This window comes from Agelaius tricolor, unplaced genomic scaffold, assembly GCF_023055355.1.
Source record: "Agelaius tricolor isolate 1412-34295 unplaced genomic scaffold, bAgeTri1.0.p SCAF_19, whole genome shotgun sequence".
Lineage (NCBI taxonomy): Eukaryota > Metazoa > Chordata > Aves > Passeriformes > Icteridae > Agelaius > Agelaius tricolor.
In genome coordinates this window covers 4632055-4648799 of record NW_027269279.1, presented here as the reverse complement: position 1 = coordinate 4648799, position 16745 = coordinate 4632055, and the positions used below count along the sequence as shown (strand labels likewise).

At 41.0% G+C, this 16745-nt stretch overlaps 1 protein-coding gene across 3 annotated transcripts in view; it reads right to left on the bottom strand.

Moving 5' to 3' along the window:
• Positions 1–16745, bottom strand: part of MAD1L1 (mitotic arrest deficient 1 like 1) — a 349550-nt gene that overhangs the window by 320251 nt on the left and 12554 nt on the right. The window contains exon 1 of one of the 3 annotated variants that reach the window (XM_071443963.1): positions 8460–8503. The exons of the other annotated variants lie outside the window; for them this stretch is intronic. Within the exon in view, the coding sequence (XP_071300064.1) occupies positions 8460–8488 (29 nt within the window). The 5' untranslated portion in view covers positions 8489–8503. Of the gene's footprint in view, positions 1–8459; positions 8504–16745 lie in introns of those variants that run through there. 3 annotated transcript variants of the gene reach the window in all.

Here is a 16745-nt window from a genome sequence, read left to right as displayed (position 1 = left end):
CATGTACAAAGCTGTGAAATATTCCTTGACCTATGTTTTTCCTATACAAGAAAATAAAGAGTTCTTAAGGTCTTAAATCCAATAGATTGGACACTGAAAAGAAAAAAAAAGCCACAAAATTCTAAAGCACCTTTCAGCATTCCCCAGCCATAGCAGAGAGGCATTGAAGTTGGAAATGATCAAAAGGGATTTTAAAAATGGCTGTTACTGCTCTCATGCTAACAGAGATATCAGCACAATCTTCACAATTAGAGAAGCAAATGTACTTTCTCAATTCACAATTAAGTGAATGTAATTATATATTAATGATGATGTTGAAAGGAAATTATTGTGGTACACAATTTTGTACCTATTGCCCTTAAGACTTCAAGCACAAAATGTAAACACACTTAATAATGTAATGTTTCATTTTACTACAGCAGCAGCAAAAGACATTTTAAGTGTTTTTCCTAATCACAAACCTTATCTGAGAAAAAAGCAACAGCTGAAGGGAAAAATAATGCCATAAAATGAATAAAAACCCCTTTTAGGGAGTCATAAGTAGGGTTGTTTTTCCTATAGTTTCTATTTGTCACTGAATTTGGAACAATCATTTTGGCAACCTGAGGTTGGGCTGAGAGGACAGTGTGAACAAGGGAGCCAAGAGACTTCATGAGGAAGGTGAGGACAAATCAAACTAATCTAAAGAACAGAATGTCAGCAGAACAACAATTATGTATTAGATTTTCAATGCATTTCAATAGTTGTAAAGAGCAATAAACAAAACATTAATATCTGAAAACCAGACTGAAATACAAAGATATGTTCCTTGGAAACAAATTCCAAACAGACAGATGTTGTTTCTTTCAACAGTAGGTCATTAGAAACCTTGAAAACCATTACAGGCCAATTATCAGGACTATACAAAACTGGGAAAGAACCCTGACAGCTAAAAAATCAATTTTATCAAACCTCTGCTGGTTGCATTCTACAAAGTTACTCTCAAGACATTTGAAGAGAGATTTGGACCAAGCCTAGAAAATTACATCAGCTTCTTCTCAAGGAAGTAGGAGTGGGACATAGGGACAAGATACAAGATCTTCCAAAACCTAAAAACAAATATAATTTGCAACATGTCCTTCTGGCATAACTTCTATCCCCATGGAAATTACCACCAGAGACATCATTTTTGCAGATAGCCAGGGCTCCTGTCTGACAGGAGAGCTCCTACAGCAGCCAAGGCTGGCTACTGACAATTTATGTACATTTGACTATTTTACAGATTGCACTGAATTGATGGTCTTGTTCTTTTGACACCTGTCTGAGATAATCCTTGCAGAATATTAATTTACCCAAGTCCTTGTATTGTTTTCAACATCTTTATTGATCCTGTTGTTTACCCAGACTCTTATCAGCTGAAAATATTAGCCAGCAGTAACACAAAGCCCCTAACCTTGAGCAAGAGGAAATAATAATAATGGCTGAAGACAGGTCCTTGGGAGAGTCTAGACCATATTTTCAACTGCTTTTATGTAAAGTGATTTGACATCCCATATATTATTTACTTCTGATTACAATCACATATTTAATCTCATGCCAGGAATGGCCACTTTAAACTACAACTTTAAGCTACTAGAAGTTATTTTAAATGGGTTTTTTTTAAATATCAATACAATAACCAGTCACAGGTAAATTTATGGTAACAATTTTAGAAAAAATGAAAAGCATACTGCTTGTATGTTCAGCTGGAATTCTAAGTTATTCTTTCAGCTAGAAAATTGAGGTTAAGCCTGTTGCTTTGATTAATTAAAAACTACCCAAATTCAGTAAAAGATTATGTCTCACCTCTGCCAGAAGCAGAACATAAAACATCCAAGCTCCAGCAAATGTGAGAGGTTAAAAGCCTTGCCCAAGTACAGAAAACACTGCTGAAAAATTCTTATATTTATCATGAAAATCAATAGCAGAACAACAGAATTAGGAAATGCCTGAGGAAAATGCTTGTGCTGTTAGCAGCCACAGGGTATTTGTATTAAGATGGCAAAAAGGCATCAGCTGCCACTGAAGCTCTGTTTGTGGTAGTTACATCAAGTGCATGAAACATCTGATGCAGCTCTAGATATCCCTCGAAACCAGACCAAAGCAAGGCTGGAATTTTAGAAACTGAGGCACAAAGACTAAACATCATCAGTAGAGACACCCAAAAATCTCTAGTTCAATGTAGAAAAATGAAACCTTACACTGATTTAATAGATGATTATAGCTCTCAATCATAAGCACTGTCTCCTAAATCTTTTGTTTCCTAACTGGTAAAAGCCAAATATCAGTATGCAACACCATTTTTGTGAGCCATGCTAATCAGTTAATCCTAAAACACGAGTTTAAATCCCAGCTTTTTGCCTCCTGTTTAGCTACCACATCATTTCCCACCGAGTTCATTTCCCATTCAGAGCCTGTTGCTGAATTCCTGGTTTGAACAAATGCAGGAGCACGTGAGCTCACTGTGCAGAACCCCCACCTTTGGCTCAGGCCTCCCCACTTAAGGAAGCACATTTCCCACTCAGCTGGCCACGGGCTTCATCCAGGAAAGCAAATTACACACGTCCCCAGACACATGTAAATAAACCAAGGAAATTTCAGATTTACAGCTCTGTCTTCAAACCCTCTCCCCCCAGCTCAGGGAGGATTAAAAAGGACTTCAAAGAAGCCTGAGTTCCAATTAAAACACTGTGACCACCCCAGGGACGCAAAAATATTCCTCTGATTAGTGAGATGCGCTCTTTGAACTGTTTGGCTAAAAAAAGCTTTCAGAACTTTAAACAAATGCAGTAATTCTCTCTCATACTTTTTTTTTTTTTTTTGGAAAGTTTCTAAAAATTTAATATTCAAAGTGAAGGACAAATAACATTTAAAATGGAAAGTTTAATGGAAGCCCATTAGCACATCAGCTCTAGGCATCACTAACATGAGACACAGCAAGACCTGAGTGCTGCAGTCCCAGTACAAAGCAGACAAGTCAAGCTGTCAGAACAGAAGAGCCCAGAGTGTCACTGTTGCTGCAGAGGTGATGGCACCCCTGTGTAATGACATCCCAATCCCAGCAGCCCTCAGAACCACTCTCCCTGAAAGGCAGAGCACATCAATCCCACCTCGTTTGGAAATTCTGCTTTATTTCCTTAACATCCAAAGCTCCCGAGCCACACATACAAAGTGTCTCACATCCAAGTTCTTTGACACATGGTGATAATACAACAGTTACCCTCAGACTTAGCAATTAGCACAGATTTAAATAAAAAGCTCTTTCTGTGCTTGCTGCAAAAAAAAATCAAAAGAAAGAAACCAACACTCTCCATCCCCTCAGACTCTCACTCCCAAAACCAGAGCTGAATTACATAGTCCAAAAGTTTTAACATCAAGAACAATGAATGCTAAGAACAAATGCTGGGAAAATAACTGAGGCTTGGAGCATGCCAAAGGAGTTGGAGCTAAAGTGGGTATAATAAACCTGGCTGTGAAAGCCAAGCCCCAATCACCCTCATCCACAAGGAATGAATAATTCATTGCAGAAGGAGATAGAAGCAGACTTCAAGACTTGTTCACAGAAAGTGGAACTGCTCAAGTATAATTGCATTACAGATACAAACAGTGGCATTTCAACAATTTCTGTTCTCCTTTTGCCAGCTTGCTCTCACAATCCTCCCTCAGCTCAGGTACCTGCATCCAGCACAGGGGTCAGAGCAGCCAAAAGCAATTGTGGCTTCCCTGTGTCTGCCAGGGCTCCTGGGACTGGCATTCAGGTAAGGACTGCACTGGTGTCCCAAGCACTTGGACATCACCTTGGCTTGCTGCTATCATCCAGCTTTGAGCACTTTCAATGCCTGAAGCTGCTGGGGGAGGCACTAATAGGATCAGATGATAAACACTGGCAAGTTTGAAATGTATCCACAGAAAAGAAAGCTCCTATTCTCTCTATTAAAAGAAACAAACACCCTTTTTTCACTCCACTTTCACATCCTTCCTTTCATTCACATTTACCTTGAAGACCTTGATCATCATTCTGTCTGATACAGGACTACCCACAAACCAGTTACTTTTCCTTTTTCAGCAAATGGATGCTACAGAACCAACCAGGCAAGAGTAAAAGAATGAAAGAGCTTTCCTAAAGTCTTCAAAAAATCCACCCTCCTGGAGATCTCCTCCTGGCTTCTCTGGGATCTTCAGCTTCCAGATTCTGCTCACTGCTGGTGTGACTGCAGCTCTGTAAAACAGCTAGGCCATTGAGGAGAAGGTGCATCAGATATTCCCAGCTCCTTGGATTTCACTGGAATTTGACTGGGAAGATACTGCAAGGGAGTCCCATTTATACAGCAAGTATTTTGTACCTGAGATGCTAAACCTGCCTTTGGACAACAGTTTCAGAAAGCACAAATTAAAGCTGCAGCCATTAAACCACAAAATAATTTTAAGTTGCTGGTGCAGAGCTCCCTGAGTCAGCTGCTTTCCTCCAAAGCTTGTCTGAATGATCAGGTTTTCCTGATACATCACCAAGAAAATTTTTAATTTACTTCAACCATTCTGGTTTATAACCTGAGCACATGCCAGCTAAAAATATTTTCAAATCTTAGCTCAACTCTCCTTCCTCTGCTGAGCCACAGCTCCTCTCATAGAACTCCCCACTTCAGAAGCACCCCAAAGAAATAGTGCCAAAAATCCACATTTTTTGTAGAACTTGATACCACCACTGTGTTTAGTACTAAACCTGTGCAAAGACAGGATTAAAATGAAAGCACAAAGGCATATGGAAAACAAGTCCCTCTGTATTTGAAAGCAACTTTGTAAATGCAAATGCTTACAGAACACTTGGCCACATGCTGAGCATTTACTCTTTGCAGAGTCATGTATCAAGACCAGGATTTCTTCTCTCTCCTTCTGCCAAAACCTTTTTTCTACCCCATTTACTATATTTTTATAAGAAGAAGAAAAAAAAGTGCACACAGCACATGACAGAGAGAAAAAAAAAATTGGAACAAATGCTTAAACAGGCAAAGAGCTTTTTGTAAGTCTGGGTAAGAGGATGACTGGCTGAAAAATAAAAAAGTCACACCTTCAAGTTGTACCTTTCATGTAAGGAGAACTCTTCAATCAATGCAAGAACACACAGAAAGGTTCAACAAGTAGGAGCCTCCACATGAAACCATCTCCCTGCAGAGGATCCTGCTGCCCTCTGCACCAAGCCAGACAAACAGACACATCCTGCACTGGCACACCTTTTCCCAGAGAGGACTGGCAAAACCCTGAAGTGATGGGCACAATTACTGTACTGAGAGATTCAAATATATCCTACCAAAAAATCTTTGTTACAAACCCAGGGAACTACATAAATAACCCCAATTTTCACATGCACATTCACCAGAGTCTGTCAAACTATCCATTTTTTAACAGGTTTAAAAGAAACACTCCAATATGCAGCTCCTCAGAAAGGAGAAACCAGAGCTGCCTATTGATTAGGTGTCAGGGCTACCTCAGGAAAGAGGGAAAAAACATAATAGTGGAAACAAAAGTTGCCCACTACATCCTCCCTTCAGAAAGCACAAAGGCTTTAAATACATGAAACCAGCTCGACTGTGTAGTTACCCTCTGAAAGGCTGTCAATTACCTAAATTGGGCTGTGTGGCAGGGAGGAATAAAAATGAGACAGGGTCAAAACAGCTCTGGAATTAATTGGGAGGGGAGAGGGTACATTTCAAAAGAGGGGGAGTTTTCATTCTCACCCACCTTCCTTCTCCCTCACTCTCCAGCAATCACCATGGCCCAAAGAGACAGCAGAGGAAGATTTCATTAATAAATTTATTTCAACTTTCTTTTCAATGGTGCTAAGAATGTATGCAAATCCATTCATAATTAGGTTTAAAAATTCCATTTCATGGGATAATCAGACTTCAAAAAACTCAATTTTAGTTTTAATCAGATTTTAACAAGGATATTAAGTCCATTTCGTTCAGAAGAGGGAGAAACGGTGAATTTAACACAAAATGTATTCAAGCTTAGCCCTGGGAGATAATTAAATAAAATTAATTTGGCAAGGGTTGTCTGTAAATGGAAACGCTCCAGACAGCAGAGCAGGTTCCTGAAGGAAACAAAAGCAGTTCATTACTGTACAAACAGATACAAAGCTTATTGTTCAGACAGAAGAGAACTGCAGCTCCTCCACAACAGCAGGACAACCTGAGCCCTTGAGCTGCCTCTGACAAATGCAGCAGCGTGTGGAGGAGGAGAAGGTGGTTATTTCCTTCTTGTTTCAGCTAAGTCCCCACTCCCCTGGCACAGCAAGGAGGGAAAATGCAGGGGACAGCATATACAAACCCAACAATTCCAAATTACTAAGCACAGAAAATTATAAGAAACAATCTAGTGAGAGACAGCTCCTTTAAACTCTAAAAACCCACGTACAAACTTGAGGCTGTCAGCAAGATTTTTGCCAGATATGGTTCCATCAAATTCCATGTAATGATTTAGTCACACCATAGAACTGAATCCCAACTTAATACCAAAAGTATCCCATTCTCCCTGACAAAAACCACAGACTGATACAGATGCTAAAACTTTGGTAAGTGTCCTTCTCATGCTGAAATTCTGAAGGGTCAAATATTTATTTTGTAGCCCTTACAACCTTAGATACAAAAATGCAGTTCTTTTAACACTGTATATCAGATGTCTCTGACAATTATTAACATCGGATGGGTACCAGAGTATGAAAGTAATTTCTGGTAAACACTCAACTGTGCTGTAGATTCAGACATTCAGGTTTAGGTTTTCATTATATATATATATTGGTTAAGGGTTTACCTAAACTTTCCTCCAACACTGGACACTTTTAAGGTTCAGCTGCAGCCAGTGCTGGGCCATCTTGTCCAGACCAGGCTTTTGCCAGGAAAGGCTGAACCTTGAGGTCCCCTCCAACCTGGTATTCTACAAACCTGAAAATCTGGTGACCTGGACACACCACCACTGAAAAGAACAGACTACAAAAACCAGACAGATATTTCTGGAACAGAAAAAACTATTTTAACTATCTAACTACAGTCAAATGACATTGAGAAAGAGCATGTTTATCTTTAGCAGCTGTCACAAGCCATCCAGGGAGGAGCATGTGCATTTCCAAGACCTATGTCTATGCAATTAGGAAAAAAAAAAATAATTCAGAGCATTTTTTCACTCTTCCTCTCTACCAGACTTGCAAATATATCACTTATTACAAAGTGCCAATTGCATTTTCCCTTGCCAGGTACTTGCAGACAGGTGAGCCAAAAGGTGTTGTGTGACCTTGACAAGTAGGCCAGCTCTCCAGAAGGCAGGTGATGCCTTTGCCAAAGTCACACTGGAAACCATCAAACCTAAATGAAAGGCTTGTCACAAAATAGGCTTGATGCCATCAACCTTGGCTGCTGCATTTGCAGAAAACCACCTGAAGCCACAGAGCTTTATCTCTGGGAGTACAAAGAGCACCGAGTCAAATGTCATTTGCAAACACAGTAGCAAAACTGAGTATAAAAAACTCCTAACTAGGTTAAAGCATCATCTTCTAATGGAGCCAAGAGCAGAGCTGTGAAGTATTCCCAAAAGCTGTCCCAGTTAAAGCTGACTTCTCTAACTGAGGATGCAGACACTGATATACCAGATATTCTCAGTCAAAGCCAGACACCCCATTTCTGCCCTCCTTAGAAAAGTTACCAGGATTTCAAGCCATCACTGAAGAGCTTGATGTGTATCACAGCAAGAGGATGACTGTTTCATTAAAACAGAAAATAAATCAACTTGGTCAGCAGGGAATAACTCAAGTAAATCCAGAATTTCATATTTCTTCCCACCCAAAAGATTTATCTTCCCTTTTACTACACTGCTCATATCAGAGTGTCTCTGGAAGACAGTTTAAACAAGTAATAAGAATTCAAAAGCAATTACAACAAGAACAACTTGTGCCAGAAAATGGTTCTTGCAATAGCTGCCCATTACTCCCTGCAGAGACACAGAAATTGTTAACTCTGCTGACAAGGGAGTTGAGAATAATGCAGAGAAAGGGAGTGAGTAAGGATTGAGTCCAAGAGGCACTAAAAAAGCAGAGAAGAGATGCTCAAAATGTGAATCAATACATTTCTAGAAAAGACAAAACCCTGCCTTTTGTGGGAAGTTTGGGCTCTGTGACAGATCTGCTCTGCTTATATAGCAAGAGGCAGCAAAAGTTGAGAGCAGCTTCACTGCTGCAGAGCTTTCTACCACTCTGCTCAAAATGGATCATGCTCTTACAAAAACACCATTCTGCAGGACATGACTTCATTAGAAAAAAACCATTTTGCTGCAAGGGGATGACCAAAATACGTGCAGAACATCTATTTGAAAAAATAAGCTTTGCCAATGCATTCCTAGAAGTTTACATCAGTGGAAGGGAGGGAGAGAAGGTCCCATTTACCTCCAGCTCTTACCTGCCCTGGCTAAGTGGGAGAGCTGGCATGTTTTATCTCCTTTCTGCTGAGCAGGGCTGGCTCCATCTCCCACAAGCTGCTCTAACCCCACTGAGAGATGCATTTAAAAGCAGGAGTCCTGAGCTCTTATTTCAGGTATGCAGGTCAGCACTTTGAAAACAACCCCCAAGCACTGATTCTGGTGTTCACTACACACAGGGACCCACTCAGCCCCCAACACCTCCCATCTTTGCTTCCAGAATGGGAATCTTTCCAATTATCCCAGCCCCAGTGCTCTTGCCAGCCCAATGCAGTGTTTGCTCTCATTCAGGCTGCTCACTTCAGGCTGTGGGTTTTGTAGGTTAAGACAAAAAACACTTCTCATTTTGTCTCAAACACAAAAAGGCATCATTTATAGAAACAGCAGCAATTTAGGAAGCTCATTTCTAATACCTTACAACTTTGTTGAATATTGTTTCAAATAAGAAAGATTATAGCTGAAAGCAAAACACTTTTCTATTTACTCTATGCACACATAAGAGGTCCAAACTGCAAGAGTCTTTACTTTTTAAAAGGGATGGAGGGCACCAACTGAAATCTTTATGCTTATTTAAAATTCATACTGATGAGAACAAACCTTCTAAAAAAAAAAAACAATCTGCTTCAGGTCTTGCTCTGGATTTTTCTATCTAGCCCAAGATAGCACTGACACTGACCAGAAATGGGTGAGTAAATAATCCAATCCACCATGCTAATTTCCATGCTATGAGTTATTTTAAAATAACAAACAACACTTACATAATCACAGCTAGTTCAAGAGAACCTTGAGGCACTTATCACATTAATCTTTTAACTCACTAACATTTCAAGTTCACTGTGCCCTTTAAGAAATGTTTGAAAATATTGTGCTGTGCTTTTGCTACTCCAAGCCACATGAATTTTTCTCTCTCCAAGCAATGCATGGACAAAGGTATATTTGCAAGAATATTCCCTTTAATAGAGCAGCTTGTGAGGAAAGAGAATATAACCCAGGTAAAGATAAGCTTTCATCAAAAATATTCAGTGGGAAAGCAGTCCCAAGGGAGGACAGATTGGGGCTTCAGGACAAAGCTTACATAATATCTTCACAGGGCACATAAGCAAGCTTGTCAGAGCAGGAGCACTTTAACAATGCTAAAAAACTGAAGTACTGTAATGTTCATACATTTCCAAATTCCTCCTGCCCAAGTGGATGCTGCAATGCTGGCTGTGAGGTTCAATTAAAACTGAAAATTCGACCTTTCCTGGCCAATCCAGCGCAGAGCTCCTCACTGCACTGATGACAAACCAAAGGCAGATGATTAAAGCAGCCCCTTCCCAGCTCCCTCAGAAGCAGCAATCCGTGCTCTAGGCACTGATGAGGTTAAGCACTAACCAGGAGTGAGTCATTCTCAAAACACCATCAAGATAACCTGCACCAAAAACACTCAGAAAAGCTTCTCCAACGATACAAATCATATTTTGGTCTTATCAGCACTGACATAAGCTCTTCTTAATAGTTCAGTGCATTTTTCAGCAAACTGTTTATTTCTCAACATGAACAAGGGTCAGCTGCTTTCACACTTCGTGTCCCTGTCTACAGTTCTGTTCTGCATGGGCAGAAAGATGGACATCATCTGCTTTTACTCATTGAACTCCACTCCCCCTTCTCCACCTCCAGTTTTCAGAAATAAAGCCTACAATTCCAAACTAAAATGTACTGCCCCTCTTCCTATTCTAATACATCCCCTTGTTTACACATTGGCACATCCACATTCAAATCAAAGTGGGATTGAAAAGATCCTTCTAGTTTAGGTCCTGTCCAGTCCATTGCTATAATGAACTCATCTCTTTCATAACCCTGTGGAGCAGAAATTGGAAGAAGCAGAAATCCTGGAAGCTGGATTCAGAACTTTAGTCTTTCTAAAAGTAACAACCTCCTTGTAACTGCATTCATGGCAGGGTTACAGCAATTTGATTTAAATGCCAGTGTAAGTCCTAAGGATAGCTGGTTCCTTTTCTCACCAGTATGGATCCCCATCCTTCTCCTCCCTTCCATCCATCAACTTCCTGGCAGCAATTACATCTCCCACCAGACTCTGCCAGAGGCTGCTCCATTCCACACTCAGGAATGGCCCCCAGGCTCCTTCCAGGAGCCACTTTCTGCATCCCCCACCATCTTCCTCCACACTGGGTGACCACGACTCTGAGCAGCATCTCCCAAGCCCCTTGAACACGTTCACCTCCATGGCAATTTTTCTCCTGTAACTCCCCTGTGTGAGAATGAACAGTGATTTTAACAAACACACAGCCCTTCTGGTCCTTTCTACTGCATGTGCTGCATTTTCCAAAAGAAGTTTGCATTCAGCTCCCAATTCCATGGAGCATTGTGCTTTGTTTCATTGAATTTTGTCCCATTTCTGCACTCTAATCCTCAGGGTCATTCAGTTCTGCATATCCAGCTTTTGTGTATTTATGAATCCTCTGAACTTGGCATCATTAGCCAAGTTTTATCAGCACACACCAAATTTTTGCACCAAAACCATTAATAGAAATACTAAATAAAGCAGATCCTAAGGCTAATCTTTGAGGAATTCTACTTATCCTTGCATTTTCCTTTCAACAATACTGAATCTATCCCTGCTTAAACAATTCTTATACATCCTACAATTCTTCTAATAATTTCCATCTTCTCCTCCATGGTTTATACTTTCCCAAGTGGTTCCTGTTTCAGTGAAGTTCAAAGAAATAAGATTTATTGTGATTTATTTGATAATATAATCAATTCTCTAGACAAAGGAAGCTGTTACATCAGTCTGGCACAATCCATCTTGGTACTCCTTGATCCAATGAAGAAGGGAGATTCCTTGCCCTGTAGCTAAAGGCCATGCCCAGGAGTACAGGGGAGCAGCACACAAGAGTTTGATTCCTTACTGAAACATTTGGTTTTGCTTCTGTTCAAAAAAGGCCTCAGCATTAGGGAAGAGCTTTGAAAAAGACATTGCTATGCTAAAACAAAATCATCCCCAATATGCATGTATGGGATGTGCATTTTTGTTTAAAAGTTTCCCTGCAAAAGCAAAACTTTGGGGGTAAGTGAGGGATAATGCACTGCACATCTAAGGGCACATCAACAGCCCCAGCTTAAAATTTAGAGCTGAAATACTGAAAGATGCTAAAATGGAAATGGAAAGGTAAAATTAAAACTGAGCTGGAGATTACAGTGGTTATTGGGTTTTTGGAAACGATCAAATGATAGGCTGAATAAAAATCAAGCACAAGCATTTGAGCTGTCTGACAGGAGCAAACCATCCCCTTGCTGATTAGTCTCTGCTATTTAAATGATAATTTCACTTAAAGGCAAACAGGGCTGCCTAATGCAATGAAAGTGGCTCTTTAGAAGTGTCTGTATTTTTGAAAGCTTCTCCTTCACAGCAGAGTGAACAGCAAAGTTGGAGCCATTTACACATAACATGGGTCACTACATGCTGCAGGGAGCCAAAGCAACTTTTGCCAACTGTTTGCCAACAGTGTCAAACAATACTGTGTAAGAAGTCAAGGCAAGAAATCCAGCAGCAGCTCAAAATGGAGTGTCTGGCTGGTGAGCCCCCCATGGCAAATGAAACACCTGCTATGGAGCAGACAACACCAGCACACATTGCTAAATCACTCTCCACACAGTTCTTGCACTCAAACTACTGAAGTTCCTCAAATCACCTTTCAGCACAGATGGACAGTGTGCTAAGCTATTGCTTAACAGCTTTTTCTGTCTCCAGAATGGCAGATCTGTGATCCTGGGAAGACAATCTCTTGAACTGCTCCCAGAGCTTTGAAATGCAAAGCAAGGACAGATATATTTTTGATCTGAGCTTGCTTACTTCTCACTCTGATTATCTGATTATACATTACAGCCTTGCTCTGCTTCAATGTCAGGTGCTCATCTGTTTTATTTTATATTCTTCCTATCTCTCCTTTAGCCTCCAGAGTTATTACTCTGATATATTCAAATGGAAATAAAAGCATTAATGGCAAAGGAGAAAGAACACTAATATTTTTGAACATCAGAGATAAGTACAGCATTCTTTGGAGAAAATTAGTATCAGATAGGAAAGTCTGGCAGGAAGTTTTGCCCAGCCTTTCAGTGAAGAACTGTAAAACACAGAACTAACAACACTTAAAGATACCTATGAAAAGTGGTTGCTTTATTAAACTAAGTGGATAAACCCCAAGGCAATGGGAGAAAACTAAACTCTGGTTAAAGCACAGATTTGACATCCACTTCCAAGCATCACATTGAAATGCATTCCTCCCAACACCCAAACATGAACTGAAGCCTCCCAAAACTGCATCTGACTGCTCTGAAGCCTGGAGCTTCAGAATTGAGATGACAAAGAAGCATTTTCCCCCCGTGAGGCACAGTAAGAGTTCTGTCATGGAAAGCTAAAACCTAAGGCAGCGTGGAAAGTGAGGAATAATGTACATTTTAAAACAAGAGAACAGAATAATGAAGAACAAAAGAGCTTAGAGCAATACTCCAGCATATGCTGCATGTCACATTCAACAGGTGACAGCTTCCTCCATGACTTCTCTATGTAAAAATTGGTGGCTTCAGCACATGCACAATTAGTGTAAGAAAACCACAAGTAGTTTTTTCTTTACACTTGTAACTCACTCTAAAGCCAAAGATGCCCTTTGGAACTGTTCAGGCACTTCCCCCTCAAGAAGCTGCTGAGGCAGTGTTTTCATCTTTCACACATGCCAAGCCCTACAAATACTGAGCACGTAGCCTTTATTTCTATATTTCTATATAAACACAATGATTACCCTCATCATCCCTTCCACATCCCCTGCCCTGCTTTGGAACAGCACAACTATTTATGCACCAACACAGGGGACCTGATGAGGGAACAGATCAGGAATGGGATTGCTGTTTCCCATTCCAGACTGCTTTTTTGCTCTGCAAGGACAACTCTTTCAGCTGCAGAGTTCACAGAACCTGAAGGTACCAGGTAGGAATAGAATATTTTAAGACAGACACTGGAGTCAGAAGCCCCAGATGAGACAGGAATGGCAGAGCTGCTCTAAACTGGGACTAACTCATCCTGGCAGAACAATGCAAGGGAAATTCAGTCAGTATTAATTCCTGTGCAGAAGCCAAGAGAAAGCCCTATTCTGAGGGATTTTGGGAAATATTAGCAACCTGCATACTGTGGCCCTCTTCAGAGAGTGAATTCTTTAGTATTTCCCAAATCTTCACCTTCAGTAGAAGGCAAAAAAGTAACAGTAAAATGCAGTACTGTGCTTGTACAGGACAACAGCAGATAGCCCATCCATGAGGTAAGCTGAGACCTCATAACTATAAAAGTTTCTCTAGCAAGCACAGTGCTTTTTGGTTGTTTGGGTTTTTGGTGCTTGTTTGTGGTGGTTTTTAATTACTTGTTCCCCCTACACAGCATTTATCTCCCTACTGGGTACCCTGGGAATTCCCACTGTGAGGAGACAGTTTGTTTTACACTGGGAATCTTGTAAACAGCAGTCATGCAAATTTCAGTCTGTTCACAGATCATAAATTACAACTATTTATGAAAAACTAAGACATAGAACATGAAGCATCAATATCCTCATACTATGCTAATCCTAATTTTCTCTTCCAATTAAGGACACAGCTATAAAGCTGGGGGCCACCAGTGGCCAACCCAGACAAACCAAACTCCTCACCCTCCCGAAGAGAGAAATTAGCATTGTAGTTCAGGGCAGTGGTACAGTTACAGGGGGCAGCCAGCACCAAATGCTTTTAATTAGACTGATTTCTTGCTTGGTGACAAAAGACCACAGGGCTACAATAGGCTATCTCATAAAAATATTTGCTCCACTATGGAATGATCATGCCAGAATTATGGCATTACTGGAACCAGCAACAATAACCCTCAGTCTTGTCTTGATTGGCTGCAGTTAATTAAGTATCCAGAGTAACATGAGTAATTCAAATTATTTCAACATGCACTACTTTGTATATCTGTCAACAGATTTTTTTTTAACCAGTAACTACTTACTCATAATGGACATTCAGAGAAAGACAAATTACTATCTTGTGAGAAAGGAAAAGATTATGAGCCTCATTCACTACTGCAAAGATATTCAATGCCTTGGATGGAAGAGAGTGCACAGTAGCTAAGCATAGTTAATCAAGATTCAAAAAGGAAAGTAGAGAACTCAAATATTCTCCTTTTTCTTCTATTCACTGAAAAAAAAGAGCACTAATCCACCACTAAATGCAGAATCAAGAAATCCGATTCCCTTTCCCTCTTCCCTCCCTTCCCCCAGCTCCCAAAGCAGAATGTGCATAGAAGGACTTCCCGTACTGAGTGTAGCACCTGGGTAATTATGAACTACAACTGTGCAAACCACTGTACTAAATAGAGATGCTTGCCACTTAATTAAACCCTTTCTTAGAGAGGAAATGCATACACATTCACACTATCTCCTCTCTTAATTGGTCTCAGACACTGCAGGAAGTTAGTCCCCAAGATTTGTCAGGCAGCCAGCTCACAGATGTTTCAGAAAGAAAACCAGGTCAGCATTCCCAGGTTCACTTCTTTGGCTCGAGGCGACAGGTCAGCAGCTCAGTGTCTGCTGTCTGCAGCTGGCAGCTCCACCACTGGCCCAAATTCTGCCAAACTGCATTCCCTTGGCAGGCCTGGCCTGGCCAGTGAGCTCCCCAGACAGGCACACCAGCTCCAGGAGATGGCACTGCTGCAGCCACCTGCACTCACCCCAGAGGGCTCTGTGGGCACTCCCCAAACCCAGGGAACCCCAAGCGTCTCTGGGTCAGCCTCACCCCACCAGCACAGGGGGCCAGGACCTGCCTGACACAAGAACTGCAGTGGGATGTGACTCAGAACACCCAAGCCCATGAGCAGAGTGTCTGAGCTCCACACAAGAGTCCAAGCACTCTTCTCTTTCTGATACATCAGCTCCACCTCTAATTTCCACACTGTATTCCATGGCCCATCAGAAAAGGACAACTGAGATCCTTACTGTGGAAAAAGCCAAAATTATTCTGAAAAGTTGTATGAACAAAATCTTTTGTTTTTTCCTACACATGAACACCAAGCCTGAGCTGACAGTACCACTGGAAAAGAAAACAGTGCTCCAAAAAAGAAACACTGACTTAAATAGGCCATGATCAATATATTTGACCACCAATATAAAATAACTCTGCTGTGTATACAAAGATCTTTGAACCCAGCAGATGAATCTGTAAAAACTTTATACTCATTACTTCCATTAAAAAAACCACGAATCAATATAGGAAAAAAAACAAACCCTGTATCACACACTACTTTTTATTACCTCAAAAAAGAAAAAAAGCTTGGACTAAAATTCCTCTGAAGCTGTTGTTTGTGATCCACCTGGCAGCCTTCACCCACTTGTATGACTCTTCAGCCAAACTCCAACCTTTCAAAGCTTGCAATCTTCTGCCACTTATGGAATAACACAAAGACAAATTTAAACCTTGTCAGCTGCTATCAGTGGCTATCAGTACCTTCAGTATCTGAGTTACTGCCTCAGCTTTAACAAATACCTGATGCACATCTTTTTCCATCATTCAGTACTCCAGGGTATATCTATTTATGGATAGCAAATCAGTTGCTAAATTCATTAGAGGACAAAAACAATATCAACCAAACACAGACAAACAGCAGCAAAAGAGGCTTATTTAGATTAATAGCTCACAGAACAAGCACCCTCATTTTTTATTTGGGCATCCTCTAAATGCTGCAGAAGGGAAAGGCAGAACAACAACAGCACTGCTCTGAAAATGCAATTCGAAGGCTTGGGGTGGGGAGAAAAGAACCAGGCTGTGAAGAACTCCTATGAAACAACACAAAATTAAGAATACATGGTGTAAACATGAAGTTTACAAAGTCTGCTAGAGAAACAGCTTTGTATTCCATTAGAGAAACCTGCACAAGCCATTTTCATACCAAGGTACAGCCCGGAGTACCGGGCAGGGAGACGGTGAGTGGATGCAGGGAGCATGAAAGGGAGTTTAAAAGTTCTGCCGGCAGCAATCAGGAGCTTTCCTGAGCGCAGCTGCCCCTTCCCAAGGCTGATGGATTCACACCGGGCTGAACCCCAGGCTGCAGCCAGCCCGGTCCTTCCCCTGCAGGAGAGCGGGCGCCATCTCGTGGGAGCTCTGAGCTTTGTCACCCAAATAAAGCCACGGCTCTCACCCAAATCCAGCCCCAAGTATTTTTCTGTTAAAATAGATTAACTGTTAATTGG